Source organism: Vulpes vulpes, chromosome 2 (genome assembly GCF_048418805.1).
Source record: "Vulpes vulpes isolate BD-2025 chromosome 2, VulVul3, whole genome shotgun sequence".
NCBI lineage: Eukaryota > Metazoa > Chordata > Mammalia > Carnivora > Canidae > Vulpes > Vulpes vulpes.
Genome location: NC_132781.1, coordinates 36,856,655 through 36,872,474, shown reverse-complemented (window position 1 = coordinate 36,872,474; position 15,820 = coordinate 36,856,655). Strand labels below are relative to the sequence as shown.

Genomic DNA, 15,820 nt, shown 5'->3' with positions numbered 1-15,820 from the left:
GCATTGACAAGGAAGCAGCATTTGAAGCTGTTCAGTGACCTTCTGCTTTCTCCACAATTGTATCCATGTCACTGAACTACTCAAAATTATTGAACCTCTCAGTGACCTGCTGAGACTATTCAGGTCCCACCGTGTCCCTGTGTGTTTGTGACATGGCTCCTCACGTGCATTGGCGTTATATTCCGACACCTTCTCTATGATACCAAATACCTGGGGCTGTCAGAGCAGCTTTTCCTGGTCCTTTCTACTTCAGAGTTGCGCAAAAGCCTTGGCTCTATTGCCTCCACCTTCCCCACAGCTGCTGCCTGCCAGACTTGATTCCCAATTAACAGCTAGTCATGCAGTCCCCAGGACCAGCAGCTTTGCAATGGTAAATCACATGCACCGAGGGAACTTGATTGAAGCTGTTTTCTCTCCTTCCCCCCCCCCCCCATGGGAAATTGCCCACAACGCAAATCATGGTGAGAGTCAACCGAGATGCAGTATTTGGTGGCATTGGCTTTATGTTACAGGACCTAGAAGTTGTTTTACTTGGTCTCTGTTTTATCTTTGATGCCTGCACTTACAGATTTATATTTATTGCTTTTGTATCAGAGCTGCCTAATAGGAGGCTAGAATAATCACTCCCTCAGGAACTTATGCCTCTTATTTTGCTCTCACTCTAGGTTCTTATTGCCTCCCATTTGCCATCATATGAGCTTCGCCATAACCAAGTAGAGTCTATCTTCCTTTCAGCTATTGACATGTATGGACATCAGTTTTGCATTGAGAACCTGCAGGTATACATATAGTTCTTTTCTACCACTCTGCTCTCTTGTCTCCTTTATTCCCAAGCATGATTTAATCAATCTATTTTAATTTTCTCTGTAGTGAAGTTTCATGCCTTGATTTTATAAAATGATTTATACTTATAATATTTTTCTCATAAAAATGCTGTTAGAATTGTGGTTGAGCTTAAAAATTGAATAGGCCTGCCTTGATAGAAGTGTCCTGTTGAAGTCTTTACCTCTTGTGCTTTTTGTCTAGAAAGTATTCTAGGCTAGAATTAAGTGGTTGCACTGGTTGAATAGAATCAGATGTGTAAATAGGTAGTTGTTAGTCTTCTAGAGACGAAACTACTAAAGTCACTTAAGTTTCATTTTATTATGATATTTAGTATTAAGCTTTATACAGAGCCAATTTTATAGAATATTGGCTAATTTTACTATTAATTGGAAAGACATTGTTATTACTGTTTTGACAACGTCATTTTTTTTCAGGAATGACATTCTGTTTTTCCACCTGTAAATGAGAGTAATATTGTTCTGTCTAGCCAAGGGAATCTCTAGGCTTTCTGTCATATTTCCTTGTGGGGAACCTAGAGAAGGGGAAAAGATGTTTTTGTTTATTTGGTTCGTAGTTGAAATAGAGGATTTCAACTGGCATCTAAATCTGGTTTTACCATAGTGGAGGATTGAGACAATATTTGAGAGGTTGAGTATAGATGCATGTCAGGAAGGATATTAATTATGGTCATTAGCACTTAATATTAGCATATAATACATTGTTACTGCATTACTTTTAAGAACTTACATATATTAATTCTTCCTAGTGCTCACAACAGACCCATGAAGCTAGGTATGAATATCTTCCTCATTTTGAAGTTAAGGAAGTTGGGCACAAAGAAGGTTAAGTTCATAAAGGTCATTTGTAGACAGAATTCTTGGGTTATTTTAAGAGCTTCATAATGCTGCATATTATCCACTGAAATGGTTCTATTTTGGATATAATGGTTTAAGCTTGTCTCTATACCTTTCAGAAACTCATCTTGTCTGAAACATCTATTTTTGATGTCCTACCAAACTTCTTCTATCACAGCAACCAGGTAGTGAGGATGGCAGCTCTGGAGGTAAGTTTCCATAGTTACATGATGTGACCTTTTTTCTTGTTTTCTAGCTGATTTCTTCTGTCCATTTGCTTATTGTATCAGACCTTTTTCTTTGGCCTTAAGTCCTTTTCTTTGGTGCTTTAGAGTCTTCCTCTGAAACAAACACTTGCTTTACTCAAGTGTTTCAGCTGAACTAATCACCACTTCTGGGCTCCAATCACAGGAAAATAGCTGCCAGCATTTTTCAATAGTCTCTACTTTCCAGGTATTTGAATACTCTCATTTCATAATAAATTAGGATTCCTATAAAATAATAAGTGAAAAAATATATGGCTGACCAGAACATGTACCATTTTGTGACTTGGGCCAAATAAAATGGATTTTAGTTATATTCTGAATTTTCAAGCAGCTCTTATGAAATATTTTGTCATGAGAAAGAAAGTAATAACATTTAATGAACTGTGTTTTAGGTGCATTACTCTTTTTCTCATTTAACCCTACCATTACTTGATGAAGTGAAAAGAAAGTGAGACTCAGTTTGTGGCTTATCCACATTTACGTAGATAATAAGCAGAAGAGTTTGCATTTGAACCCAAGTCAATCTGACTCAAAGACTTTTCTGTTTCCACCACAGCACTCTACCTCATTAAGCACAAAAATTGCAGGCCCTGAATACTGCTGTAAAATTGCTGACTAGATGTTTTTTGAAGATGGAGAAAAGGGAAAGGAATGTTTTTAGATGATTTTGTGTAACACGCCATCACTACAATCTGTTGCAAGCTCCTTTGGCTTACTTTTTATTTGTATTCTGTGGATAGAGTGTAATGTATCCTACTCAGTAAATACCAAATTTTAAAAATAGTCTAAGTGTCTTAGAGTGCTTTCATGTCATTTAATGAGAAATCTCCTTGTATACCTCACATGATGGTAGAATCCCGTGTAGCATTTTATGTGCATGGCAAATTGGCTGTGAAGTGCACAAGGCCAAACTGATGGTTTTTGCTGAGATGGAGCCTGTTGCTGTTTCTTTTAACTCCTGAGTCAATCTAGTTTGTGTGAGATGTCAAATTATGCCTTACTGCTCTTGCCTAGGTTTGGGGGATATAAATCTAAAATAATTTGGGAAAACAAAGGTACAAGATAATAAAATAGTTGAGCTGTACAACAATTATTTCTGTTGTCTGCCTTCACTCCTCAGGTGGCTCACAATCAGTACCTCTCATTTTCCTCACTGCTTGCTTTTATCTGCTGTTGAAATTATTGTGCACAATGAGTTAATAGTTGCTTTTATCCTTGCTTTTACTAATGATCAAACATTCTTCTGAGTATGGGTTAGTGTGAAAGGTTTATGGCCCAGCCAGGGGCAGGATAGTTTTATTTCCATTTATAGTCATGGGCCTTATTTTAAGTTTGCAACTTTATTAATTAAAGCAACTTATTATTTATGTTCAGAATCTTCTTCCATATTGCATACCTCTTCTCAGCACTGTTTCCTGGGCTAAGCATGTCTTTGTTTTTGTTTTTGAAGTGTATTTACTGAGGATTACTTTTTAACCAGGTTTATGTTCGAAGGGCTTATATTGCCTATGAACTTAACAGCGTACAACATCGCCAGCTTAAGGACAACACCTGTGTGGTGGAATTCCAATTCATGCTACCCACATCTCATCCAAATAGGTGAGTTTGAGCTGGGGCATGCATCTGAGTTGGCTAGGGATGTATCAGGAGAGCTAAGCGGTGTAATGTATGACAGTTCCATGCATTTTTGGTTTTGGCTAGAAACATAGAGCAGAAAATGAACAAATTTAAATCATGAGAGTAGAGCCTTTTGGTACCCACTTTTTTTTTTTAGTCTTTGACCTGGAGAAATGAAGTATAGTCTAATTAAGATAGAAATTTGAGGGGCGTCTAGGTGACTCAGTTGAGCAGATGCCTTTGGCTCAGGTCATGATCCTGGGGTCCTGGGATCGAGTCCTGGGTCTGGGTCTCTGCTCAGTGGAGAACCTACTTCTCCCTCTCCCTCTTTCTGCCTCTCTGCCTACTTGTGCGCTCCATCACTCTCTTTCCCTGTCAAATAAAAAACAAAATCTTAAAAAAATTTTTTTGAAGATTACTCCAGCATTTTCATGTTTGCTTATATTATGTCATTGAGGAAACATAGTTCTTTTCTTTAAGTCAGAATTTACTGGCATTTTATTTGCCGAGACTTTGCCAGAAAATCACTTTTTTAGCCAGTGTAAGTCAAACAGTTGGAACACGAAAATATCTTGGTGGGGGTGGGGTACCTGGCTAGCTTGTTCAGTTAAGCATCTGACTCTTGATTTTGGGGTTGTGAGTTCAAGCCCCACATTGGAGCCTACCTAAAAAAGAAGAGAACTTGGATGGAATGCTTTTCTATATATTTGCTATAGATTAAGTTGAAACTTAAATCGGTTTTAAAAAAAATCACACCTCAGAAGCAAACTGAAATTCACCTAAACTATATAATTAAGCCATGCTAATACCATTATTTTTCCCATCCCAGGCCCTTTAAGAAATAAAATATATATACAGCAGTTTGTTTTAGTATTGCTTTGGTTTTAAGATGAAAATACTTTATCTTGAATACTGATTTATTTTTTAAAGTATTCTGAGGCAGTGAAAACAGGAATCCCACACACATATATTCCTCACCTCCTGTATTTTCATTCTTTTTAGTAATACCATAGGAAATATAAATACCATAGCCAATCTTAAGCTGCCCCCCACCTCCATTTCTTCTTTATGGCCTTTGGTTCTTCACTTCGTATTACAAAGTACTGTGTCTTTGGGGATCCTTAGTTATAGACAACAGAAATGGTTTTGTTCTGAATTGCTACTTCACCCAAAGCAATAGAAATCTTTCCTAGAGACAAAGAAGTCTGTGCTGAGACTTTTGGCCACTGGATGCCACTGTTGATCCAGCAGAGGTCAGCAGATGAGCAGAGGCATCTTCAGAAGAAGTACTTCTCTTCTTTGTCTCAGAAGATCCTTTCACATCTCTACCTCAAAAATACCTTATGGCTGGCAGAGAAAAGCATATATCCTTGATTTAGCAAGCATCCCTCGGTACATTTTTGCCTCCACGGATTTCAGAATCTCATTTTCAAGAAACGAATGGTTGTCCTTCAGCGAGCGGCGAAGTACTCACGGCACACATGGGCTCAGCACTCGGTCTTCTTTCTTTTCCTGCATTCCTTGAATAATTGTAGAGAACTACATGCTATACTTAATGCTCTTTGTGATTCTCAGGACATTCTCCTTTTCTTCCTGCTTTCTACTACCTCTTCCCTGTGGGCAGTGATTTGTAGTCAGGCTGCAGAGCTGCTTCTGATTTCCTTCCCTCTTCATCGTTCCCCTTGTCTTTCTGAATTGCTTTCCCTGTCCTACTTTTTTATTTGAGGATACATATCCAGTTTGGTGAAGGAAAGCTGACTGAAAAATGAGAGAAACAGTTCTTAACTGTTTGTTGAGAAATCTTATTCTCCTTTCCATCTCAAGGATGTGAATCTTGGTTATTCCTGATACAGCTTCGAAATTTGGCTACTTGTCCCTCCCAACATCTGAGGTATACACATCCCTAGGGATAAAGACAAGATTTGAACAGAACTATGATCCTATTTTCTCTCTCCGGTCTTCCGTGGTTGTGTGTATATAAAATATAAACTGCTAGATTATTGTTAGTAATGGTAGCAGTAGACTAGTAGTAGAGATGCAAGGATGAGATAAGGACAAGTAAAGAAGGAAAGGTAAAACAGCCTTTGTGAAAACCAGAAAAATGTTAAAATTGCTTTAATGCCTTTTTAGATCTAAAGTCTTTTTGTTAGTTAGGGATGTAAACTGTGTTATCAGATTTAATCACCAAATGAAATATTCCATTATAGAGTATAAGTTTTTTGCTAAATTATGGATTTGCTACTTCAATTTAGTTTTATAAAATTTTATATTTTCTTACAAATGTTCTTGTTATAATTTGAAGTTATGACCTTATTCTGACACCAACTGATATACTGTGATTCAATTCTGACAGTAACCACTTTGAGTTATATAACACAAATTAAGGGCTCAGTTCTTCAAAAACCTGTCCCGATTTCAGGTAGGCTCACAAGTGGGGTTCCCAGGTCACCACTTCTGACCAACTGGCTAAAAATTTGGGGGTTCCTATGACCTCATCCAGTTTAGTAATTCACTAGAACAACTTACAAAAATCAGAAAACACTATACGTATGAACACAGTTTATCATAAAGGACACATATCAGAACTAGCCAAATGAAGAGACACACGGAGTAAAGTCTGGGTAGGTCCAGAACACAGAGCTTTCCTGTTCTTTTCTTTGAAATCAGGTACTCCTTCTTGTAGCTATCAGTATGTTCACCAGCTACAAAGTTCTATTTAGCTTCAGTGTCCAGAGTTTTTATCACGGTTTCATTATAGTGGGACGATCGAATCACAAATTACATTCAACTCAATCTCTGATCCCTCTCCCCTCCCCAGAGGTCCAGCTGGCTCAGAGCCACCAACCCTCTAATCACATGGTTGGTCTTCTTAGAGAGCAACCCTTGTCCTGAGTTATCTCATCTCTTAGCATAAACTTGGGGCTCATGAATAATGAAGATACTTCTGTTTCTTTTGAGAAATTGTAGGGACTTAGAATCTCTCTCCAAGGAACCAGGGACAAAGGCCTGTCAAATTCTTTACAGTAGGTCTATTTACCTTATAAAAGAATTCTAAGGTCTCTAAATTTTATAGATTTTATTTATTTTTATTTTAGAGAAAGAGTGCACACAAGCTGGGGGGAGGGGCAGAGTGATAGAGGATCTCAAGCAAGACCCCACGTTCAGTGTAGAGCCCGATGTGGGACTTGATCCTACAACCCTGAGATCATGACCTCAGCCGAAACCAAAAGTCGGATGCTCAACCAATTGAGCCACTTAGGCACCCGAAGGTCTCTTAATTTTAACTAGTTTTGAGGCAAGTTCCAACTTTTTCCTACCTCTGGTAGTAGTATTCTTTCCTATTACTGTTTTGAAGAAGTAGGCAATGAGCGTATTGGTTTTTATTCTACAGAAGTAAGTCACAGGAGATGATCTGTCTATTGCATTTCCAATCTCACAAGGCTCAAGGACACAATTATGTCCACTAACCTCTAGATTAATTATTTTCAGAATTATTTAGGAAATATTTTTAATCTACCGAATACCAGGATTCTGATTTTTTTTTTTAATTTTTTTTTTTTTTTTTTTTTTTTTATGATAGTCACAGAGAGAGAGAGGCAGAGACACAGGCAGAGGGAGAAGCAGGCTCCATGCACTGGGAGCCTGACGTGGGATTCGAACCCAGGTCTCCAGGATCGCACCCTGGGCCAAAGGCAGGCGCCAAACCGCTGCGCCACCCAGGGATCCCGATTCTGATTTATTTTGAATCAAACTCCAGAGGATCACTTTTTGAAAATTCTGATGAAATGATAAAGATCACTACTGCTAGACCAGAGCTGTCCAATAGAAATACAACACATGCCACATATGTTAAATTCTAGTTTTTGTTGGCCACGTTTAAAAGGGTAATAAGAAACAGATAAAATTATGTTTAACACCATTTTCTTTAACCCATCATATCCAAAATATCATTTCAATATGTAATAAAATAAATTATTAATGATATTTTTTCATTCTTCATACTCAGTCTTTGAAATTTAGAGTGTATTTTTACTTATAATATGTCTCAATACATATTAGTCATATTTCAAGCACTTCCCAGCCACACAGACATTTCAACTCTAGACCAGAAATTAAATAGGACAATCACATTGAGCCCTTTTTATTTTATGTTAATGGTAGTGCCCCTGGGATGGATTTAATTTTTTTTTAATTATTTATTTATGATAGTCATACAGAGAGAGAGAGAGAGAGACAGAGACACAGGCAGAGGGAGAAAGAAGCAGGCCCCATGCACCGGGAGCCCGACGTGGGACTCGATCCCAGGTCTCCAGGATCGCGCCCTGGGCCAAAGGCAGGCGCCAAACCACTGCGCCACCCTGGGATGGATTTAAAAAAACAAAACAAAACAAAAAACCTCTTATGTTTCTTAGTAGCTACAGGAATTCTCCACACCTGAAACTATAGGTATTCTACTACCAAATTTAATCTTTAAAAATTACTCAGAACAGAGGGCAAGCATATGAATATACATATTTTACTTATCAATGTAAAACAGACTTTTACAGTATTTTTCCCAGTTGGGGTTAACAAACCGAAAATACTTGGGGGAGAAAACAGATACATTCTTAAACCAATTTTTGCATTTTCTTTCCTGTTGCTTGGTTTTCACATTCCTAGCTAGGCATTTGTTTGAAGTAGACTAACTTTGTCCAGCAATCCTTAGAAGTGAGTATCTTTCTAAGTGTTACCAAAGCAAGACTACAGTTTCTTGTTGTGTATGGAATCACCTGGTGGAATTCCATTCCTCCAGTTTATTTTTGACTAGTAATTTAGCTCTTGTGGGTTGGGACGAACATGGCTCTCTGCAAACTGACGACAGCAGAGTATTTTTTCTGAAAAATGCCTTAGATACGTGTCCCATTGGGATGTGTTTTGATTTTTAGAGAAGTAAGCAAAACACAAGCCAGTTCCATTGTAAATAAGTAGAGAGCAGCCTCTAAGAAGGGAGAAGACACCATTTTGGGGGGCACACTTGGGCAGTTAACGTGTGGCCAACATGTTTGATGCCTTTTTATTTTTGTTTAAATTTATCATGGGATTTTGTATTGCTTGACATATTTGAAAATATGATGTATTTTCCGTCATACTTATCATGGAGGGGTGCCTGGGTAGTTCAGTCGGTTTGCTGACTGCCTTTGGCTCAGGTCATGATTCCGGGCTCCTGGGATTGAGCCCTACATCTGGCTTCCTGTTCAGCGGAGAATCTGCTCCTCCCTCTCCTGCTCCTCTGACTTGTGGTCTCTCTTGCTCATTGTCTCTCAAAAAAATAAATACTTAAAAAAAAATCGTTAAAAAAAAACTTATTGTGGAAAGAACACTTAACATGAGATCTACCCTCTTAACAAATGTTTAAGTGTCACAGTATGTTATTGTTGACTTTAGGTTTAATGTTGTATGATAGCTCTCTAGGGCTTACTCATTTTGCTTGACTGAAACTTTTGCTTGACATTTACTTACTGTATGTTTCAATATAATTGGGCAGTGGGCTTTTTTCTGATACTCCTCTCAATATTTAAAACAAAAAAGATGACTGAACAGTTTCTTTCTATAATCCCTATGACTTTTTGTATCATTCTTTCTGCTAGGTAGACTTCAGTCAGGGCAAGTTATGTTATCTTCTTGATCTTGTACCTAAGACGTGGAAGTTTTTTCTGGAAGCTGTAGTTACAACTTATTTGACATCTCCAGGTCTTCAGAGGATCCAGTTATTAGAGCTTCACTTAGGGAAGCTCCTGGTGTAGATATACCCTTTTCTTCTTAAATTCCCTTCACTTGAACAGAACTGCAGAAAAATTTCTGACTTAAGCATAATAGGAAACCTATATACGTGTTGCATGTATGTGTGTGTTTGTGTTTCTTCTGAGGTTTAAAGACTATTTCCTATTGCATGAGAATTTTGACAGGAGAGGATTTTTTTGTTGTTTAAAGATTTTAAGTAATCTCTACACCCAACATGGGGCTCGAACTCATGACCCTGAAATTGAGAATTGCATGCTCAGGGTACCCCGGGTGGCTCAGTAGTTGAGCATCTGCCTTTGGCTTAGGTCATGATCACAGGGTCCTGGGATAGAGTGCCACATCGAGCTCCCCTCAGGGAGCCTGTTTCTCCCTCTGCCTGTGTCTCTGCCTCTCTGTGTTCCTCATGAATAAATAAATAAAGTTAAAAAAAAATTGCGTGCTTCACTGAGTCAGCCAGGTGCCTCTTATATGTTTTTTTTTTGTTTTTTTTGTTTTGTTTTGTTTTGTTTTTTTTTAAAGGTGCCTTGTAATCAGTTAGCAATTGTTTTTCAAGTAGCGAGTGAGTTTTAGTTTTTTAAGTCATTTTCTTAGTGTAGGACTAGTTAGAACAGCTGGTATGCACTGAAAGAACATTTTCTTATTATTCAGACTTTCAGGATTTACTTCTCTTGTCTAAGATTCCATTAGCCCAGGTCTTTAGTGAATTCAACCAGTATTTTGCATGGATTGATCCTTGAGCCCAGACTCTATCATTTAGCATTCCTTTTTCTCTTCTTTCAGCCAGTGAGGCTCAGGGTTTAGAGCCCTAGGGATATGTGTGTTTGTCTTTTTTCTCATTCCAAACCATAGTTGATCACTCTTTGGTGTTGGTAATGGAAAATCTTGTTACACTAAAGCTTTGTTCTGAATGCCTTTATTTTGACAACTCATGGAATCATTTGACATGTAGGATATCACTCTGCTTTGGGCACATTAAGTAACTCAGAATAATCTGAAAGCAAATAAGTTCTTTAGTCAGTCTATGTATCTGGTCTTTTAAATATAGCTATATTCATAGTGTAAAGTATTATCCCATGAACTCTGTGACTATGTATCTTAGAGTAATCTGGGAGTGTGAAATTTAAAACTGCAAATGATTTTCATAAGTAATACACATTAGTGAACATAGTTTTTTAAATTTTTTAATCTGTGATTCAAATTAGAAGCATCACAATTGATGCAGGAGGTAGAAGTACACTTTGTTGTATGTTTCTGTACATATATAATGGGTGAGGACCTATTGGTGTTTATTTCCACCTATTTCTTAGATGGAAATCCATGCTTCAGTTAAGTCAAGTTGTGTTACATCTTCCCTGCTGTTAGCTCCATGTGACCTTGGCCTTCTGTGTTAAAATGTTTTGATTCAGGCACTTTCTGTTGCACATGTCTCACATCCAGAAGAGGTTGGCTGTGTTCTCCCCTGATAGCACATATTTTGGTCACGACTGCGTTTAGGCTGCTTGGCACCTTCAATGTTTAGCTGCCAGTGAGTGGCCTCTGGACCTTCTTATGAAGAGGGTTTTGAGGAAGTTGAGAAATCAGAAAACCTCCATGTGACTAATGAGCATCCTGCAGCCATTCTTGAGAATTCTGATAATCTGATACCCAGAGATTAGAGCCTTCTTTGGATAGTACTGAGATACTCAAAAGTCATCCAACTTGTAGCATTTTTTAGCAGTGGGAGCATTTGGTTGTAGTTAGCAGGCCATAGCAGGTTATAAATAAATAAAATCCTACAGTGCTTTCTTCCTTCATTCAGGGTAGTCTGTTGATCAGATGCAAGCATCTGGCAGAAGAGAAGATTCTCAGCAGGTTTAAGTGCTTACCAAAGTGCTTTCCTGTATCCATGGCTCAGCTTCTAGTCTCTGCTGTGTTATTTTGGCACTCTAGACTTGTAAGATTGGAGAGCCGGGTTTAAAACTCTCAATATATCATTAGGGTAGCCCAAGGTCCCTTCTTGTCAAAGAAGACTAGCTGATTCCAGGGGAAAGGAAAAGCAGAATCCAGGGCACCTGTAAATCCCTGTAGTTTTGTGCTGTGGGTTTGTAGCTAATTATACAGCAGGCAACAGTAATATGCTGTAGCTCTGTTGGCATACTTGTTTCAAAAAGAGCAAAACCTTCCAGCAGAGCAAAGAAGGGGCTTTGAAGGAGCAGCAAATGAATGAAGCAATGATCATTTTATTGTAAATGAAAGCTCTATAGTGGAATCAGGGCATCTGAACTGCAAGGAGGTGGTAGGGGAGATGCCAATAGAAATACATGGTTCACATGTATTTTACAGCTCTTGATTTGGATTCTCCTGCAGAAATATAGTCACACAAGGAGACCACCACTGGTCACAGCCAGCCAAATTGCTCTTTCTCTTACGGCAGTGCTGTTAGCGACTGCTAGTAGGTTATTCAGCCGACCTCTTCTGATTCTGCTTTGCTGCCTTATTTCAAAAGATTTGCCCTATACTGCCTTTCAGTCACAGCTTGATGTAACCACTGCTTGTTTGCATGCATCCCCATCATTTTCATATAGGGTCTTTTTTTTTTTTTTTTTAAGTTAGAAGGCAAAAGAATCGGGAGCGTTTTTATGATAAAAGATTTATGTAGGGCCAGCTAGAATCGAGCAAAATGAAATTCAGCTGGAAGGGATGGTAAAAGGCCGAGAGAACTTGTGACTGCCAGAGAAGTCAGTGTTCCTTAAATAAAGAGGGTTCAGCTAGCAGGCAGCAACTCTGACTTTGCATTCATATTGAAGCAGGCTCTCCAGCCATTCTGTGCAGGCAGATCAATAAAATCAGAGGTGACTTAATGCCAAGAACCTCAGAGTTCAAAGGATTTCTCTTGTCCTTCTTTAAATTTAGTCTATATTGATGTGGAATGCTAGCCTCAGGAACAGAGATGAGAAAATGCTAAGTCTAGAATCTGGCTTATGACACTGTGTTGAGCAGCATCCTTGGAAAATTTTATTCCCTTTATTTTCTCAGTTATCATATCTGCAAAATGGAACAAATGTGCTGGGAGGAAAACGATTCCAGTATTTATCAAAACCCCGTGAATAAAGATTCATTATGATAAGTGCTTCCAATAGTTTTAATGGCAAATGTCTACCGAGAAGTGAATTTATATCCCACTTATGTATTCGAAAATGCAGTTGACTGCCTTATCAGCGATGGAGAGTTTGACTATTTTTGCATGATTAGTATGTAGTGAAATGTAGTAGATTCTATTTTATTAAAAGCTCTATAAATGGAATATATGGCTCCTTACAATCTCTTCCTTGGTTGTTCATCTTTGTGCAGACCATGGATCTAGGCCTCTAGTGTGTCACAGTAGTGTGCAGTATCCCACACTGGTCATATTCTTAAATTGATCAACCCTGTGTAGGGCAACAGAATATACAAATGATCATTATGGACATTGTTAAGTATTTACCTGGTGATAGAGTTGATCCTTCTTTCCCTGCTCATCTCCTGTGCAGCCACACAGATTCTTATTCTGCCCAAGAGGATAAACTGCATCTAAACTTAAATCTTCTCTGAATGATTTGGGGCCATTCTGTTGAACACTGGAGATGTTGGGAGTTACTCTTCTTACCCCGTTCTGTGTAGATGGTGCAGGTTCCTATAATACAGCAGCAGGGGGCTCCCTAGGAGAGGTTTGACAGTTGCTAATGAAGAAGGGCCAGCTTTTTGTTGGGGACATTCTTCTCAGTCTGGCCCTTTCTGCTGCAGACTTGGCCCTCATCCTGTGAAGACTCCCGAAGGATTATAGTGCAGCTACAGAACAGTGGTACCACTTTACTAGTTTAAAAAACTGGTTAGCAGTTTGAGAGATTATACTGGTTTCCAAATTCCAGAAACCTGTGAATGGTTGGAGCCTGAGACTGCTGTGGTTGTAGGATTCTTCTCTCTGAACTGAGGTTCATGGTAGACTGTGCAGTTGTCTTCTTTCTTTAGAATCCTTGATATCTCAAAAGAAGACTTTCCTATAGTCTCATTAGCGTTTCCTGTTAGTTTTCTGCTTAGTTACAACTGCTTCTGCCCTAGAACCTGTGCATACCTTTTGTTTGTTAAGGATGGCCACTGTGCATTATAGCTAAGGAGCTCTTATAAAATGAAACCCATTTCCCTGAATGAGAGGCTCAAAGAATCCAAGCAGCAAAAGTGCAGGTTTTTGCACTCAGGTTGTTCTTGCTGCCTTATGAATTTGCTCTGTGATACAGGTTTGATGCAAAGAGCATTGCTACTCACAAATCACACAAGGTATACAGTTTGTGTGCAGTGATATGTCACAGCTTTTTATTTATATGGCCAGCTCAGTCTATTCTGCTCCTTTCACTGCCATGAAAAGTGCATCATTTTCCTCCCTCTCTCCTCCTCCCCACATATCATCAGCACCACCCACTATGTTCTGCCCATTTAGTCCTGTGTGTGCCAGAAAACCCCAACAATGATTAAATGCTGATAAAAGAGTGTTAGAAGGTTAAGATATCAACCAATCAATGCCCTTAGATTCCTCCTAAATTGTGAGTGGTAAGTATAACTTTGCCCTTTTAACATTGAAAATAAGGATTTTTTTTTGAGAAAATGACTTACGCCAAATTAAGGAGGGGAAAAAAGCATTGGTGGCAAAGACCAAAGAGAATGCAGGAGACTTGCCTTGCAGTTTCCATTCTTGCCTAATCTTTCTTTCATGATTTTGGCACATTTTTGGTCAGGAAATCCTAAGACTAGCCAAATTTAGGTATGATTTTAGTTATGAGAGACCTAGAGTTTTTGAGTTTACAACAACCTTAAAAAGTCATTATGACTCTAAGATCATTTAATTTAAAATGTATAAATTGCTTATTTTAACAGAGTCACTCTAGTTGTAGAATCATTTATCATTACATTCCTACATTATTTTCAGGTGTGTTTTTGGTTTGTTTTTTTTAAGCTCCCATAGTGTGGAGTACCCTCGTTTCCAACACCACCATCTCTCACTATCTCCCTGGTCTGTGGGAGGAAGAGCCTGGTTAAAAAGCTTAGAAGAGATAGCTAGGAATCTAGATTCTGGGCTACTTTTCTTTGGAGGAGACTTTGTGAGTTCACCTCATATCCTAGAAAAGCAGTTAAGGTAGGAGGGGCTGTGGAATCAACTTCTCTGGAATTCCTTACTATTTTTCAGTAAAATAGGAACAAGAAAGAAAATTCTGTAAGAATCTTGTCAAGAATGACATTTCATGTTGAAGCTTAAGATAATATAACATATCCATATAACTTAAATTAATTTTCATGAGCCTGTGTTTTATCACTATTCTGCATTATTTTTTGTAATAGAAGTATTTTTTTAAAATCCATGGTAAATACATTTCAGCCCTTTCTGTCAACAGTTGCTGTGGTGAGGTAGGTCAGGAGGTTGCCTCTTTGGAGGCATCCTGGGGGTTGAAGGGTAATGAGCACTTAATTATGTCTGCTGAATGCCAGAGCTGCCAGACTGGAGCACCTCATGACCAGTCTGTATCTGCTCTGACAATTCTTTTATTATGGCTTTCACTAACCTACCAGTAACTAACTGTGGTTGTTTAATTACAGAGGGAACATCCCCACGCTAAACAGGTACCGTATGTTTAGTTTCTTTTCCAATTAAAAGCACCTTTTTTTGTATCTTAGAATAGTGAAATCGGGGAAAAAATAACACTACCTTTGAAAAGTAATATGCTGTCTTTTGCTAGGGAGTCCTGAGCTCCCCTTTGGACATACTAAATTATTCTTTCTTTGAAAAACATGTCTTCAGCTTTTCTTCAGCTTTTCAAAAAGCAACACTTGAAAAGCCTCAGCATGGAGAAGCTCTCCTCATCCAGCTGTATACATTAGGGAAGTTGTCTGCCTGATGTTCACCTTTGCTGTAAACATCTTTCACTACATTCTCTGTCTAGTTTGGGGCTTCTGGTGGGGGTGGGGTGGAGGGCTGAAGCCTTTAAGGTTCCTCCTACCCTGGCAAATTATTCACAATTGTTTTCAATTTTTAGTTTCTCAAGTTTGCTTCTCCTTTTAGAAGAATGCAAACACAGGAATAGCTGATCTCATGTTTTATCAGTTTGTTAGCTACTTCTCTAAAGCGTTACAAAGATGTGAAAGTCAAATTTTATTTCAGACTCATAAGATTAACATTAGAAAATTATATCTAAGTTTTGATGTGTGTAGCCCTGTGAAGAAGTTTCCAGGCCAATATAATACGTGATATTTTGGTATTTTGAGTTCCTTCTGCTTCTGAGCCAAGCAAGGCAACACAATGCAAGTTTGAGAGGATAGCCGTTCTGATTGGAATTGAATCTACAAAATGCCAAAATAGTAATGTTGGTGGCAAGCTCTTTGTAGATGATCAATTATACACTGAAATATTTATGGGCTTAGGTTTATTTTGTTCCTCCCCCTTTCAATATTAAGGAATCAAAACCTATTGTA

The 15,820-nt window shown here is 38.4% G+C and overlaps 1 protein-coding gene across 13 annotated transcripts in view; it reads left to right on the top strand.

The window, feature by feature from the left end:
* The window catches only part of ACACA (acetyl-CoA carboxylase alpha), a 307,669-nt gene that overhangs the window by 152,590 nt on the left and 139,259 nt on the right, over nt 1–15,820 (top strand). For 10 of the 13 annotated variants that reach the window (XM_072747661.1, XM_072747660.1, XM_072747664.1 and 7 more), the window contains 4 exons: nt 666–779; nt 1,799–1,888; nt 3,426–3,544; nt 14,948–14,971. In XM_072747661.1, coding sequence (XP_072603762.1) covers nt 666–779; nt 1,799–1,888; nt 3,426–3,544; nt 14,948–14,971 — 347 coding nt within the window. The remainder of the gene's footprint in view (nt 1–665; nt 780–1,798; nt 1,889–3,425; nt 3,545–14,947; nt 14,972–15,820) is intronic. The other 3 variants (XM_072747659.1, XM_072747657.1, XM_072747663.1) reach the window with 1 other exon arrangement.